A 13,640-nucleotide genomic window follows, 5' to 3' on the forward strand; every position below is an offset into this window, starting at 1 on the left:
TTTTCTAATAGGAAGAATGAAAGAGGACCCTAGCTATATCTCTTAAAACTCTTCAAATATTGTCTTTTAATATCAATGATTTCAACATGCAAAAGAAGTCAGAATTGTTGTTGAACAGAAGAGTAATGATAATAGTGTCTTCCCATTGTATGGCACTTAGTGCCTTTAGTAACAATTCCAGTAGAACTCAGACCTTAAAGAACTCTGCTTAGGAAAAATCATGACCTTCTAAATATGTGCATGGTATATTTTGTTTTCATGTCATTTGAAGTGAAAGTTCATAATACTGAAGTCAATTTAAGTCATATATATATATACATGCTATATGCACATACATTTATATTTAAACATTAAAACATAATTTTATAGTGATTTTTCTCCATTACATCATTTTGCTTTGTATTATGTTTCATCTTCAGGTAGCTAAAGTGACACAGCTAGAGAAAGAAAATAATCATATAATCATAACTATTATTAGTTTCCAAATTTAATTCCATATACAAGAAGATAGATAGATACAGCAAGCATATACTGCTTTCTTGCTAATTTTAATTCCCATTTCGTTATTTGTCTTCCCTTCTCTATCATGAGTTATTAAGTATTGCCAATGAAATTTGGACCAGCTTTCAATGTATGTTCTTATGAATATAATTTAAAATGTATATTTTTATGTACAATGCATGTATATCTAAACATAGTACCCTATCTGCCAAACTATTGAGAAAACCATTTCCAACTCCCAATTTGCATATTCTTAGACCAAGAGTTTCATTAGCATTGTTGGACATCAGAAAATGTTTCCAGAAATTTTGTCTCTTTTTCATTTTCAGGTATTTTCCACAAAATGGCCTTTTTATTTTAGTCTACCTTCCCAAATGCTATTTTTCTCATCTCTCTTTTTAGACAGTAATCCAAATCTTTCACTCTCTCTAATAATATTAGTATCTACCTCTGGTGTTTTTAACACTTTCTACTTCTAGTTTATTTGTAATAAGATAATCTTAGGAACACTCTCTCTGCCTACTTAGAACATTTTTTCCCTACTTTTATGATATGCCATTTCTAGGTCCTGCAGTTGGCTCCCTACCATAATAAATATCTGATATTTATGCTACTACGCCTGCTTATAAGGCTTTGGTTTGCTTCCTATATTATCTTTCCTGATAGGGCCCTAGTGGCACTAATCTTTACAGAATATATTTCTTCTATTTTTCAAAAAAAAAACTCCCAGTTTGTCATCTCACCTTTGCTTTGAACATTTAGTCCCCTAGACCTTTAAAAATGCTGTTGAGTTAAGCCATTAAAATTCTTGTATTTGTCCTTGTAGTTTAATTTTGCTGAGTTTATGTTTGACCTAATGGGTAGAATATATAAGCTCCATGGACCACGTGTTTCTAACTAGAGACCCATGAAATCTTTTCCAGTCTCCTAAACCATTTGCAATGTTTTTTCACACAATGCTTTTCTCGCATTTTTTCTATAGGACATTGCTTTCCACTTTACCTTGCCTTAATAAAAGGCTCCAGCCTTTCTGTGGTACCCAGTTCCTTTTAAACTGTAAGGAAATAGAAAGGAAAAAGCATTGTATGGACAAACAATAGGATCACTTTTTATGGTTTCTCATGCTAACCAGACCCAATCTTTCCTGTGCTCAACAGTTTAAATTTTAAGCTTTATCATAGCATCTTTAGAAGCAGGACTAACTGGTAGATGTAAAGATGATAGTTGTGGGGTGGTGGTGCTCATAGCACTGAGGAATATGATTTGTAGCCATAAATAAGTATAAATAACCCTCAGAAATCTCTCTTCTACCAATGATTGTTACACATGTCAGCTACCAACAGCCCAGGAGAATGTGGAGTGTTGTGTGCCTGCACTGGCAGGCTCATACACATCATCCTAGAAATGAGTAACTTTCTCAAATCCCATATTGTTGTAACTTTTGTCCTTCGGATCGTATCCTGGAACATGAGCCACGCTTTCTCCACTGAGTCCATTCTGTAAAGCAGATTCAACCCCTTGTTTCCAGTCACTGCCACTCTCAACGTTCTCCTGAATAAAATGAAAAATGTGTGTTAGTAAGACTGTTTTGTTGGACTTCACTATCCTTAGCTTTCTCCTTCGAATGGACATTGCAAACAACCCTGACCCAAGATGCTGCACTTTATCCCATCCATTCTGAACTCTACCAAAGTGATGATTTCTTAGATTGTAACCTTAAGGACAGCCCCACATCACATACGACTTAACTTTAAAATTTCATGTAAAACTAAAACTAAAGACAAGCTTATTTGGGAATAAAAATGAAGTCAATCATAATTTCTTGTAGTATATATTCACTGTGGACATTTTGAAGACCTCTTGTACTTGCTATCATGATGTTTTCCTAGGAAAGAGAGCAATTAGCAACTCAGAAATATCTAATATGATATAGATTAGGAGTTATTCTGTTAGAGCCCTAAAAAGATAAAATGTTTATTATCACATGAGTGAAAATAATCTTAAAATAAAACTAAAAAAAAAAAAATAAAGAAAACTCTGCCGTAAATTAACATGTTAAGATGCAAACTTAATGACAGGCTCCTTCCAAAGGTCCTACCACCATCAAATGCCATAACTCCTATTGCAAAGGCCGACCCATGTAGCTTTATTTTCCTTTATAAGTTTCCTTTGAGTCCTTCCTTTAAAATCCATCCCTAGGCAGTCACAGTCTCTTTAAACAGTGGCAACCCCGGGTTCCTCTGGAACAGTTAAATTTGATTACTGCAATCAGTAGTTTGATAACATTTGACTAATCACTAGCTGCCTGTAGTGGACTTTGGCTGATGAGCTAATAGTACTTGGATGGTGTCCTGAGCGCTATCTGACACACTGAGCATCAGGATCTGAGAATGTTCCATATACCTTTTGTCTCTCCAACTATCAACCCCTATCCCTAGTAAAGCTTATTTTTAATTCAAATTTCATGGAACTTGAAATGTTATGTCTGTAATACTATGCTTAATCCCACACTTAGTTTCTCTGATAAGAAATCTGAAGCCCACAGACATTAAATAACTTACCAAAAGGAAGTAAAACATAGAACTGTGATTTAACCTCGAGCTCTCTCTAAAGCCTGTGCTTATAAGCACCGCATGATTTTGTGCCCCATATTTGAGTCTTTTTCTGTTGTCCAGGTTTGTAATCTTCCTATTATTCACCCTCACTGGAATTAGAAGGAATTTTGGATATTGAATACTTGTAAGTAACTCATGTTTGTCTATCAACACATTTATGTATTTAAGAGATAATCAGCTGAAGTAACTTAAGTTGAAACTCAATTGCAGGTTCTAAAATCCATTGCTTTCCCTCCACAGGTCCAACTTTGCAAGTGGATTAAACTGGCAAAACAAGAATCTCAGGCCAACACGTTGCTTTCAGAAGCTCAAACATCTACTCACATGTTGTGTCTCACTGTCATGCTGAACTCCACACCAACATACCCTCTTGTATTTCTCAGACCAGAAGCAAAATAAATTGCAAACTGGTCTAATTAACTGTGGTTGTATATCCTTGCCTTTTTGGGGACCTATTAAGAAAGGGAAAGCTGGATTAGTTAGTTGCACACTTCATTTAAAGATTTCTGTGTTGTAAACTCAATAAGTAAATTATTTCTCAATACTGGGGTGAAAAACAACTTTAATAAGCAGAAAATACTTAACTCCTGAAGGGAGCAGGGGTTAATTTTTAAACATCCATTAATTGCCAGTTTAGACAAACTCATTGCTATAGAGTTAAACAAAGACAGGATAAACAATTTTAAATAATATTAAAACTATTAATACCCTTTGAAGGATAAAAAAGGATAACAGGCATTTATAACAACCTTGTTTAAGAAGGCTCATTTATTTTATCCAAATCCAGAGCTATGTCAGAAATCGTCGAAAGTAATATTTTGTAAAATTGAAAACAATCTTTTATTATTTATTTTCTCTTGTCCCTTAATATCCTGGATAAGCAGCGCTATCACATTCCCTCATTTACTTTTCACTTTCCTCACACCTACCTTTCCTATCTTTCACTTTATTATTATATATTATGATATACTTATTTTTACTGGAAATGCAGATTTACAGGGAGAAGGAGAGACAGAAAAATCTTCTGCCTGCAGGTTCACTCCCCAAATGGCCTTCAAGGCCAGAGCTGAGCTAATCTGAAGCTAGAAGCCAGGAGCTTCTTTCAGGCCTCCCCTGCAGGTGCAGGGTCCCAAGACTTTGAGCCATCCTCTACTCTTTTCCCAGGCCACAAGCAAGGAGCTGGAGGCAAAGCCAAGTAGCCAGAACATGAACCGGTGCCCTTTTGGAATTCTGGTACATGCAAGGTGAAGATTTAGCCAATGATTCATTGTTCTGGGTCCCCTTTCCTATCCTTGAAGCATATTTAGTTGATGCCCCAGTTGTTTAAATCATGCTGTGGAAAAACAGTAGCATCAATATCCAAATCACAAATCTAAGGCTGTTAGTCTTCCAACTATAAAAATCTTTGCAGATATTATAGCCATGACAGCTCTGCATTAATATCCAATGCTCCCAGGGATAGCCTTCAGTTTGGTAGCCAGTTCAGTTTTAGTTTAAGAGTCTGTAAAGGGCAATGAAAAATTAGTATTTAGATATAATGATCTAGTTACCCCTGTGTGCCACACACTGTGCTAGTTCAAAAGCTTTTAACTAAATATCTTTCTATAGGTGTGAGCGTGGGTGTGTGTTTGTGTGTTTGTACGGATTCCTAAAATTCCAGATTAATGCTTGACATTGTATAACCCATCTTCATATCAATAAAAAATTTAATCAAATAGCATTTTACTACTATTAACTATAACTATTTTTCAAACATGGAACACCTCTACTTAGTAAGTGCCTTTTCCTAAATGTTTCTAATGATGTAAGTATTGTTCAACCCATAGAGATGGGAATCGTTACTAAGATCTAGTAAATGATGAAGCAAGAAAACAAGCATATGTGATCTTGCAGTCTACACCACTCTGCTCTAATTTCAGCACTGTGGGTGGTGGAAGGAGAGTTGTAAAGCTCCAAATTTCAATCTAAGGGTGACTGTGATTTGAAAGATGTGGATAAAGGCATAAGATGAGATTGGTGAACAGGAACATAGATTTAGATTTCATTTCCCACTGGGAAAATAAACACCTTTGAAAAATAATGGAAAACAAGCAAGGTATAAGACATCAGTTTTCCTAAGTAGGAGGATTAAAACAAAAAGCAAAACTCAAACTGGAAAGTTTGTATTTTCCCTCAGTAGTGCTTTGTAGTTTCTTTCATGAGCATGGCCTTGGATATTGGGCATTTATGGCCTATTGACAAGCCTCACTGAAACCAGATATGCGAAGAAACCACAGGAGTAAGGACATAATAAGTGAGACAGAAAAATCTAAAGATGGTTTTGTTTTCTACAGATGAATGAGTTTTTCTTAAATAAAAAGAAAAGCTTAGGCTTAAAAACAAAATGTCACTAGTTTTACTACAATTTTCAGTGAAGGTTTCCTTTCCTTTGAGCAGAAGCAGTTTGCCATGGTAATGAGAGTATGAATGGAGTACAACTGGAGCCTATCCTTTGCTTCTTATTTGGCTCAGCATCTTTGTGCAAGGCATAAGCTCCCAGAAACTATACAAAAGTATTGTCCGTAAGACAGCAACCTGCGTTGCAAGGCAAGAAAGCAAGGAAAAAAGCATAAAGCATTAAATAGAGTTCTACAAAAATTGAGGGATAAAACAGATTATCCATGGTGTTTCAACAAAGGGAAAAGTGTGTTTGTGTGAGAGCGAGAGACAGACAGACAAACAGACAGAAAATGTGAATGTATTACCAGAGAGAAGCTCTGGAGACAGAACTGAAATGAGGATAATCATAATTAGGTATCAAAATGGCAGCAAATTGAAAATTGGAATACAGACATACAATCAGATCATCATATAGCACTATACAATTTTGAAAATCTAGAAAATAAAATAATAAATTTCCCTGGCAAGATGTTATCTTTTGTATCCTAAGTAGTTGATTTTTTTCTTAATAATGACTATATAATAACTATGTATTAGGAATTTTGTTGCAACTGCTCAATTCCATCTTTGTGTAGTGCAATCAGGCATAGGCCGCAGACAATGAAAGGTTATATTGTATTTCTAAAAAACAAAACTTTATTCACAAAAACAAGTGGAAGCAGGAAAGATCAGATATTGCTTTTGGTTTATTGAGCCAAGAAAATCAAGAGTAATGAAAGTAATGCAAGGAAAACTAAAATCTTTGCATTTGAGATCTGTGGCCAGTATCAGAAAGCGAACAATGTGGCAAGATTCAATGAGCAGCGAACACTCTTCTCTGGAAAACAAAGATTAATAAGTCTGTCAATACTACTGTTAAAACAAAATGTTCCAGCCAGTTGACAAATCAACAGTGATATTTGTTGTTAATTTGGATAATAACCCTTTATTATACACACCTAAAAAAGATAAAGGAAAAAGAATAAAGTTCAGAGGCCCAATGAAATTTGAATTTTACCAGCGAAGAGTTGAAAGGGTATCTTACACCAAGATTATGTTTATCAGCAATACACAGAATGATTAATGCTATCAATTAACTGTAACCTACGTAGCACATTTCCATTTGTCAACGTTTGTCGTAAAACAAAGAGCAAACATTTGAACTGCTTGATTATCTGGAAGAATCACAATTGAATTCATAACTTGTTAAGACCAAGCAAGATTAAAATGAAATATGACACAAGGAGCACTGGATCACACAAGGCCTCTCTCTGCCTTCCCCTACTTTATCCTGCAAACACATTTCAATGTTAAAAAAAAAACTGCTAATAAGTATGATTAAATATTTTTGAGAGTCCTTTAGTCACCAGATTTGTGATTTCAGGTTAGCACTGGGACCTCAATTTAGACAGTCACCAGCAGAAAAGACCGGGTTCAATATTTTTTCTGGAGCTTTGTGGTATAACGACACTGTAATAGACCTTGGCACTTTAAAGAAATTCACTGAGACTGTGACATTTGGAGGAAAGAAAGCTCAGTGATGTAAACACCATTGTTCATACAGAGGTTGGCAAAGAAGTTTAAATCCAAATAAAACATTAACGCAAGAGTATGTCAATTCTGATGCACATCTGGAAAATATATGGACTAGCAAGCCATAGTATGCAGTGTGCACATAATACATTGGAATCAAACAGTTTAAACATTGGCTCTCTACTAAGTGATGATTGACAATTTGACTGATATCTGTAATTGTTTTCCATTAGCACCAAGGAGATGTCCACAGTTGTCAGAATACTGATGGGAAAGCTAAATAAAATGAAAAACTTTCCATTGAAAATCATTTACATAAAATTTGAAAGAAGTTTTGCATTAAAGAATAAGGCTAGATAAGTTCATTACCACATCCAAGATGCTCTCAGATGTAAATGAGTGACTAGTTATAGAAGGTCCAGATTAGTAAAGCACTGGAGGTTATGCATTGTGTTTTCGATTAACCAGAAATGTCATTCATATTCTGTGATGGTAGGCATATTGACCATACATGTTAGGGGTACGTAACTAAAGTAGAAAAACAGAGTAGCTTAGTAGTCTATTCAATCCATACAGGTGCTCCAAAGAGGCAGAAGAATAAGAGCACTGTGGGCTTATTGTTTGTCGTTCTCTCCCGTTTTCCACAGTTCCATCACCAATCATAGGTGGTTTTTAACACTCTCACACAAATACATTGAAACATCTGATGCTACACATGGTAAATACAGGTACTCAAATTGGCTTCCAGTAAAACTGCTCACTGTAGAGCAGTTTTGCTGGAAGTCTAGATGACTGGTCTGCAAAGGACAACATGGATAAAAACCATACTCTGACTTATCTAGAACATTAGCAAAGAATGGTCCTTTAAGATGCCAAGTAAGGAAAAAATATCAGTCTTTTACTGAGATGAATGGAGGAAAGTCCACTTCTAATATTTTACATTCCTTCTGCACTATTCTGCAACAAATAATTTTTCATGTGAGGATCATATGTTAAAACATTTTTTAAATTTTAACTGATGCTATATATGTATGTATATACAGTTCACATATATATATACATAATCAGATGTATAATAATCAGATGAATGTTTTTGCATGTCAGCTTAGTGCGGTAGATATTTCTAGGAAGAACACTTTTTGCAGTACATTTAAAATCAAACCAAGAAGATAGCCATGTAATTCACTAGCTCATAATTTCTTAGCTTCCCAAGACAGAAACATGCAAAACCAACCTGTGATGAAGCTGATTATTATTCCAGCAAGAACGCATGCCAGCCAGCCAACTGCACTGAAGTAAAGGTACGAGAGTGAGTACCAGGTGTCAGCTAGCATAGGCCTGTAAGGAACAAGAGTAAACGTCACTGTTTGCACATTATCCGAGGTTATGATCCACAGTTACTGCTCAAGGCCCAGCTTGAGGGCTGAGCACCTCTCAAAACCCCAAAGCTAAATTTTCTTCATTCAGTTCTTCCCCCCCCCAAAAAAAATCAATAATAAACCAATTGTGCTTTATATTCTCCTCAAGCCAATTCATCACAAAATGACAAATACCACTATTTTAAGGAAAGATTGGTAGTAAATTAAAGATATGCCACAGTCAGGTTTAGCATTCCAAAAACTGAAGATAATAAGCACAGATGGAATGAGACACTGTAACAGACTGGACACTATAAATAGATAAATATTAGCCAATTTTAGAAAGAAGAACCCAAAGGAGACGTGCCAGTGCAGGGAAGTGTTAATGAGTATGATTGGGTCTGTCCCAAACTAAGACACTTCTCTGAATACAAAGCCAACAAACCATGCATCTGCTAGACTTTTCCCCAAACTCAATGAGAATGTGAAGAAGAAATTTGTAAATGTAGTACAATTATATATGCATGTAAATATAAATATGCATGATATCTAAATATATACATTTAAAATATATATGCACAAAGTGCCACTTGGCATAAGTAGTAAAAAAAGAACACTCCAAAGCCACATTTGAAATTCTATAATTTTCTTCCCACACTAGAAATCTTACAATGTTATACTTGCCAGAAACTGAAAAGAAACAGGCTCCTTTGTTAAAATCTATATTTCTGTACTTGATTTCAAAGCCAGTTCACAGCAGAGCTGTTGATTCACAGTATCCATAATTATTCTGTTCATTGTTCACAAACCTGTTTAGCTCAGATTCTCTATTCTTTCAAAGGAATTATTCCCTTGTGCCTCCCACACATTTACAGCTCTGCACAGTTTTTTTTTTTCTGCTTTGCACATGCCTCCAACAACTCTTCTACTGAATTCATTTTAAACATCTGAGCACAGAGGCATGAATACATACAGAAACTGGCGCCCTGGGTGGCATTCCAGGGTGGGAGCTACCCAGAGTGATTCTCACAGGAAGGCAAGGTTTGTTTTTTTAGGCACACTCCCAAAGATATCACCTGCCTCTAATAGTTCAACTCTCTGAAACTTAACACCAACTTTAAAATTAACATACCTGGTTACTGTTACTGGAGGTGTTGTTGTTGTCATATTTGAATGATCACACTGTTCTGTTGATAAATGTAAGGGCCATGTCTTAGAGGCTGGTGCAGGGTAGACAAAGGCCCCTATGGTCACCCAAAATGACAAGGTGATTCCAGTAAGAAGACCACCTAGGGCACCCTTGATCAAAGAAGGCAAACATTAGTGAGAGATTTGATAAACCTAACTTTTGAGAGAATAAGGAGATGGTGCCCTATGCTTATGAGACTCTGAATTTCCACCACAATATTGTCTGCATGAATTGGATAGGGCCCAGTTGCCATCATTTCAACTCACACAGTGTTCTTTTATTTAGGAGTAACTTGTTTCTGAAATAAAGGCTTTGAAAAATTTCAGTGATCATTTTATTTATTTTTCAAGAAAAAAATTATTTTCTCCCCTTTGTCTCCTCTACTTATTACTTATAAAGCTTTTGAAAGCTCAATTCCCAACAGAAGAATTTCAGAAGTAAAAGAAACTATGTAACGGAGACAATGAGATCATTTTTCATAGGCAACTATTGCAAAGAAATTTTTACTCCCAGTCTCTTCTCAAATGATTCTGGCAGAGTCCCTGACTCCTAAGTTTTGCAGTTTTCCATCTGAACTTATATATTGGAAACTGATTTGTTTTTGTTCTCATTCCATTGTAATCTTTCTTTACAAACAGCAAGAAAGTCGTAAGTCATTCCTCCTGCAAAGAAGACAGAGCAGCCTGAATTACTGGAAAACAGCATTTCATGCTTTTGGTCTCTGCTAAACGGCTGAATCATTTTGATAAGAAAAGCAACTTATTGTCTTCTCTGTTTATGTAGAAAAAAGTGTTTGATAGAATGTCCAGAACATTTTCTCCGTTATTGTTCAGGAACGTAAAGTAATGTGTGTGACTCAAATGCCTGGGCCTAGGTCTAAACTAAAAGTCTGCAAACTTTTGTTGTGAACTGTCACATAGTAAACAGTTTTGGCTTTGTAAATTCTGTCACCATCACCATGTTACTGTTGCTTAAAAAAAGCTCTGGACAATACCCAAACAAGAGTCTGGAGTTGTTTCAGTAAAACTGTATTAGTGAGCACTGGAATTTGAATTTGAATTTGAAATGGTATTCATGTGTCATGAAAGACTAGGCTTTTGATTTTTTTTCCAACTATTTAAAAATGACCAATACATTTTTGGATTTGTAGCCTGTGCCCAAAACCAGAAGCCAGCTAGTTCTGATTTGAGATCTACAGTTTGTGGACCCTTAGCCTACCAGCCAAAGGGCATGGAGATTTCAGTCAGAGCGTCAACCCTGGATAAGAGATGGTAGTTGCATAGGGAATTGTGTTTAGCAAGGTTCAGAGATTGTATGCATAGTCTGCATAGAAGAAGCCTGGTAAATGACAAGGGAAGCAGTGATTCAAACTTATATTCTTTACTAGCCTTTATCTGAAAACAAATTGATTTTCCTGAGTAAAAACAAAGATTGTAATACTTTCACAAACTCTTATGTGTAAATCAACTCCCTAATATACTTAGTTATAATTTTTGTGTGTCAAAATCATATAGAAAAATTAAATTTATGTGTTTCTATTTATGCTTTTAAAATTATACTTTATCTGAACTATTTCTGAATTCAGTATCTTTTTGTATAATTATTTTGTGGGCCAGTAATATATGGAATGCATTACATTTAAATTTAATATAGAGCCAGCCTGGTTCCATGGTATATGGGTGTTCATGACCACTATTTCAATTGTTTGTTTTATGTTGCAAAAATTACTCATTGAGGTCATAGATTAGAGGGCTAAGGTCCTGTTTAATTCTGTTTTGGATTCTTTTCCTGATGAATGAAATAGATTCATTTCCTGGCAGACACGTAGCCTTTCCACAACAGGATCCAGAGGAGGAAAATTATAGCTGCAGCCCAGTGTTAGCTGAGAATGTGGATGGGTGTGAGATGCTTACCTTCCAGTTCACAAAAGGAAACATGAGGCCCAGAGAGAACAAACCCAACATCGGTCCACCACACATACCAAGGATGCTGAGGGCAGCCTGTAAGACAAAACACAACAAATGCAATCTTTTTTCTCCACTGCACCCATGATCTACTTGGTATTGCCACTCTCTTTGACTTGGACTGAACTTAGGTAGTAGCCTTCATAAAGTTCATGCACATTTTGAAAGAATTATTTATGAATTTAAAAATCTGTGACATAAGGTTTTTAGATTTTGTTTTCTGTGAACTCTTGCATGTGTGTATATAAGTGTGTGTGTGTGTGGTGCGTGAATATATGCACTGAAACAAAGGTAATTTGACTTAGATTTGGTTGAAACATCTTTTTCTCAATCTGAAACTCACTGATTCATATTTTCTTTTTCTGTCACAAACTTGTGCATAATGTAACTCAAGTATAACTTATGATTTATATTTAAACGGCTAATGAATTGTTCTACTATGGTTTGAACAATTCTGTCATTTTCATAATAATTGTGTTTTTCGCTGTCTCCTTACCCCATTCCACCAACCCTACTTACAGAGTATTGAAGCACTAAGTTAAGGCATTATAGAGAAGTCACTAGACACTTCATATCCCATTTTTCTTTCTCCCATATTATGTCCCATATTATGTCTTATCAATGCATTTCCATATTTCTCAGTTTATAAATGTTTTGAGTGTAGTGAATTAGCAATCATCAAACTAATTTGCTGCAAACCTAAAGCCTGGCTCAGGGACTTGCAAATGTATTGAAACTACAAATGCTCTGACATGCGCACAAGTAAGCATGTGCCTGTGTGAATGTGTTACAAACACAAACCCACTCTCATGTAGTCCTGTGTCCTCTCATCAATACAATTCTAGGCCTTTCACATCAAGGAACTAATGTTGAAATACTATAAAGATCTAACATATGTTTCATACTGGTCAGACACTATCCATGGAGCAGAGCTATCCAGGAACCTCAAATGATTTCATTTAATTCTCACAATTACAATGTGATAGATAAAATTAAATGAGACCCATAGATGAGAAAACAAGGCTGACAAATTATATTACTTATTTGTATTTAGAAAGTGAGAAATTGTGGTATAAATGCAGGTTTTCCTGTCTCCAAAACTTGCATTTTGTCTCTGAAAGTCATTCTTTAGAAAATGAAGTCTTCGTCATGGAACCCTGATGGCTTTCTTCTTTCCCATATAATGAAAGAGGTTTTAGAGAGTCGTTTATTAGTCAGTATCCAGAATCTGAATGTGTAATTATAACCCTGCCATTCAGTAGTATTCCGATAATGTACTGTTATCAACACCTTTATTCAGAGAATTTTACTTCTACTATATTAAAAATAAAGACATAGCGCCAAGGGTCCCTGAAGTTCTTTCTAGCTGTATTAAAATTCCTTTGTCCTGAATGATATTAAATTGTACTATTACAATTCTTTTTCCTGTTTAATCTTCAGGGAGATCAATAGGCCCAATACACTTTTCACAAGATAAAAGTAAATGATTAAAGGCATCCTTCTTCATTCCCCCACATCAATATTTGATTAAATTTAATATTATTTAAATGTCTTTCATTGATTAACAGTACTAAATCACAGTTTATATGGTTGCCATTTTGGGAAGCTAATTTGCCAACTATTGTATAGGACAGCCAATAAGACAGTGTTTTTATTTATCTCTCCTTTTAGCAACAAAATTAACAATGTCCTAGAAAGTCATTATTAATAGGCTTCAGAAAATAGGACCTTCATTTGATGGAATGGAAAAAATAGTTAGAGTCTCTGTATGAATGTATATACATACATATATGTAGTTTGTTGTGTATAAAACCAAACTAATATCCATTGTTACCTTTAGTCTTTAGTTGTTATTGACCATGTGTAGTTGGAAGAAACCTTAAAACTCATAACTCAGCCTCCTACTCAGAGTTCATATGAAATCTGAACCATTCCCACACGCACAGGGACATGTACGGACTACGGACATGTACGATGAGACTGAGAGTGTTTCTGGACTTGGACAAAATACTGAACCCTGTTATGTATTTTAATCTTTTCATTTGTCAAGTGAGGTATCTGT

The 13,640-nt window shown here is 35.3% G+C and overlaps 1 protein-coding gene across 1 annotated transcript in view; it reads right to left on the reverse strand.

Annotated features, from left to right (window-relative positions):
- Positions 1-1,899: 1,899 nt before the first annotated feature.
- The window catches only part of SLC5A12 (solute carrier family 5 member 12), a 40,072-nt gene continuing 28,331 nt past the window's right edge, over positions 1,900-13,640 (reverse strand). The window contains exons 11-15 of the mRNA XM_040980292.1: positions 11,528-11,614; positions 9,558-9,724; positions 8,302-8,405; positions 3,441-3,568; positions 1,900-2,052 (exon numbers count right to left, since the gene is read on the reverse strand). Coding sequence (XP_040836226.1) covers positions 1,900-2,052; positions 3,441-3,568; positions 8,302-8,405; positions 9,558-9,724; positions 11,528-11,614 — 639 coding nt within the window. The remainder of the gene's footprint in view (positions 2,053-3,440; positions 3,569-8,301; positions 8,406-9,557; positions 9,725-11,527; positions 11,615-13,640) is intronic.

Source organism: Ochotona curzoniae, unplaced genomic scaffold (assembly GCF_017591425.1).
Source record: "Ochotona curzoniae isolate NIBS_2020 unplaced genomic scaffold, NIBS_Ocur_1.0 contig_3432, whole genome shotgun sequence".
Lineage (NCBI taxonomy): Eukaryota > Metazoa > Chordata > Mammalia > Lagomorpha > Ochotonidae > Ochotona > Ochotona curzoniae.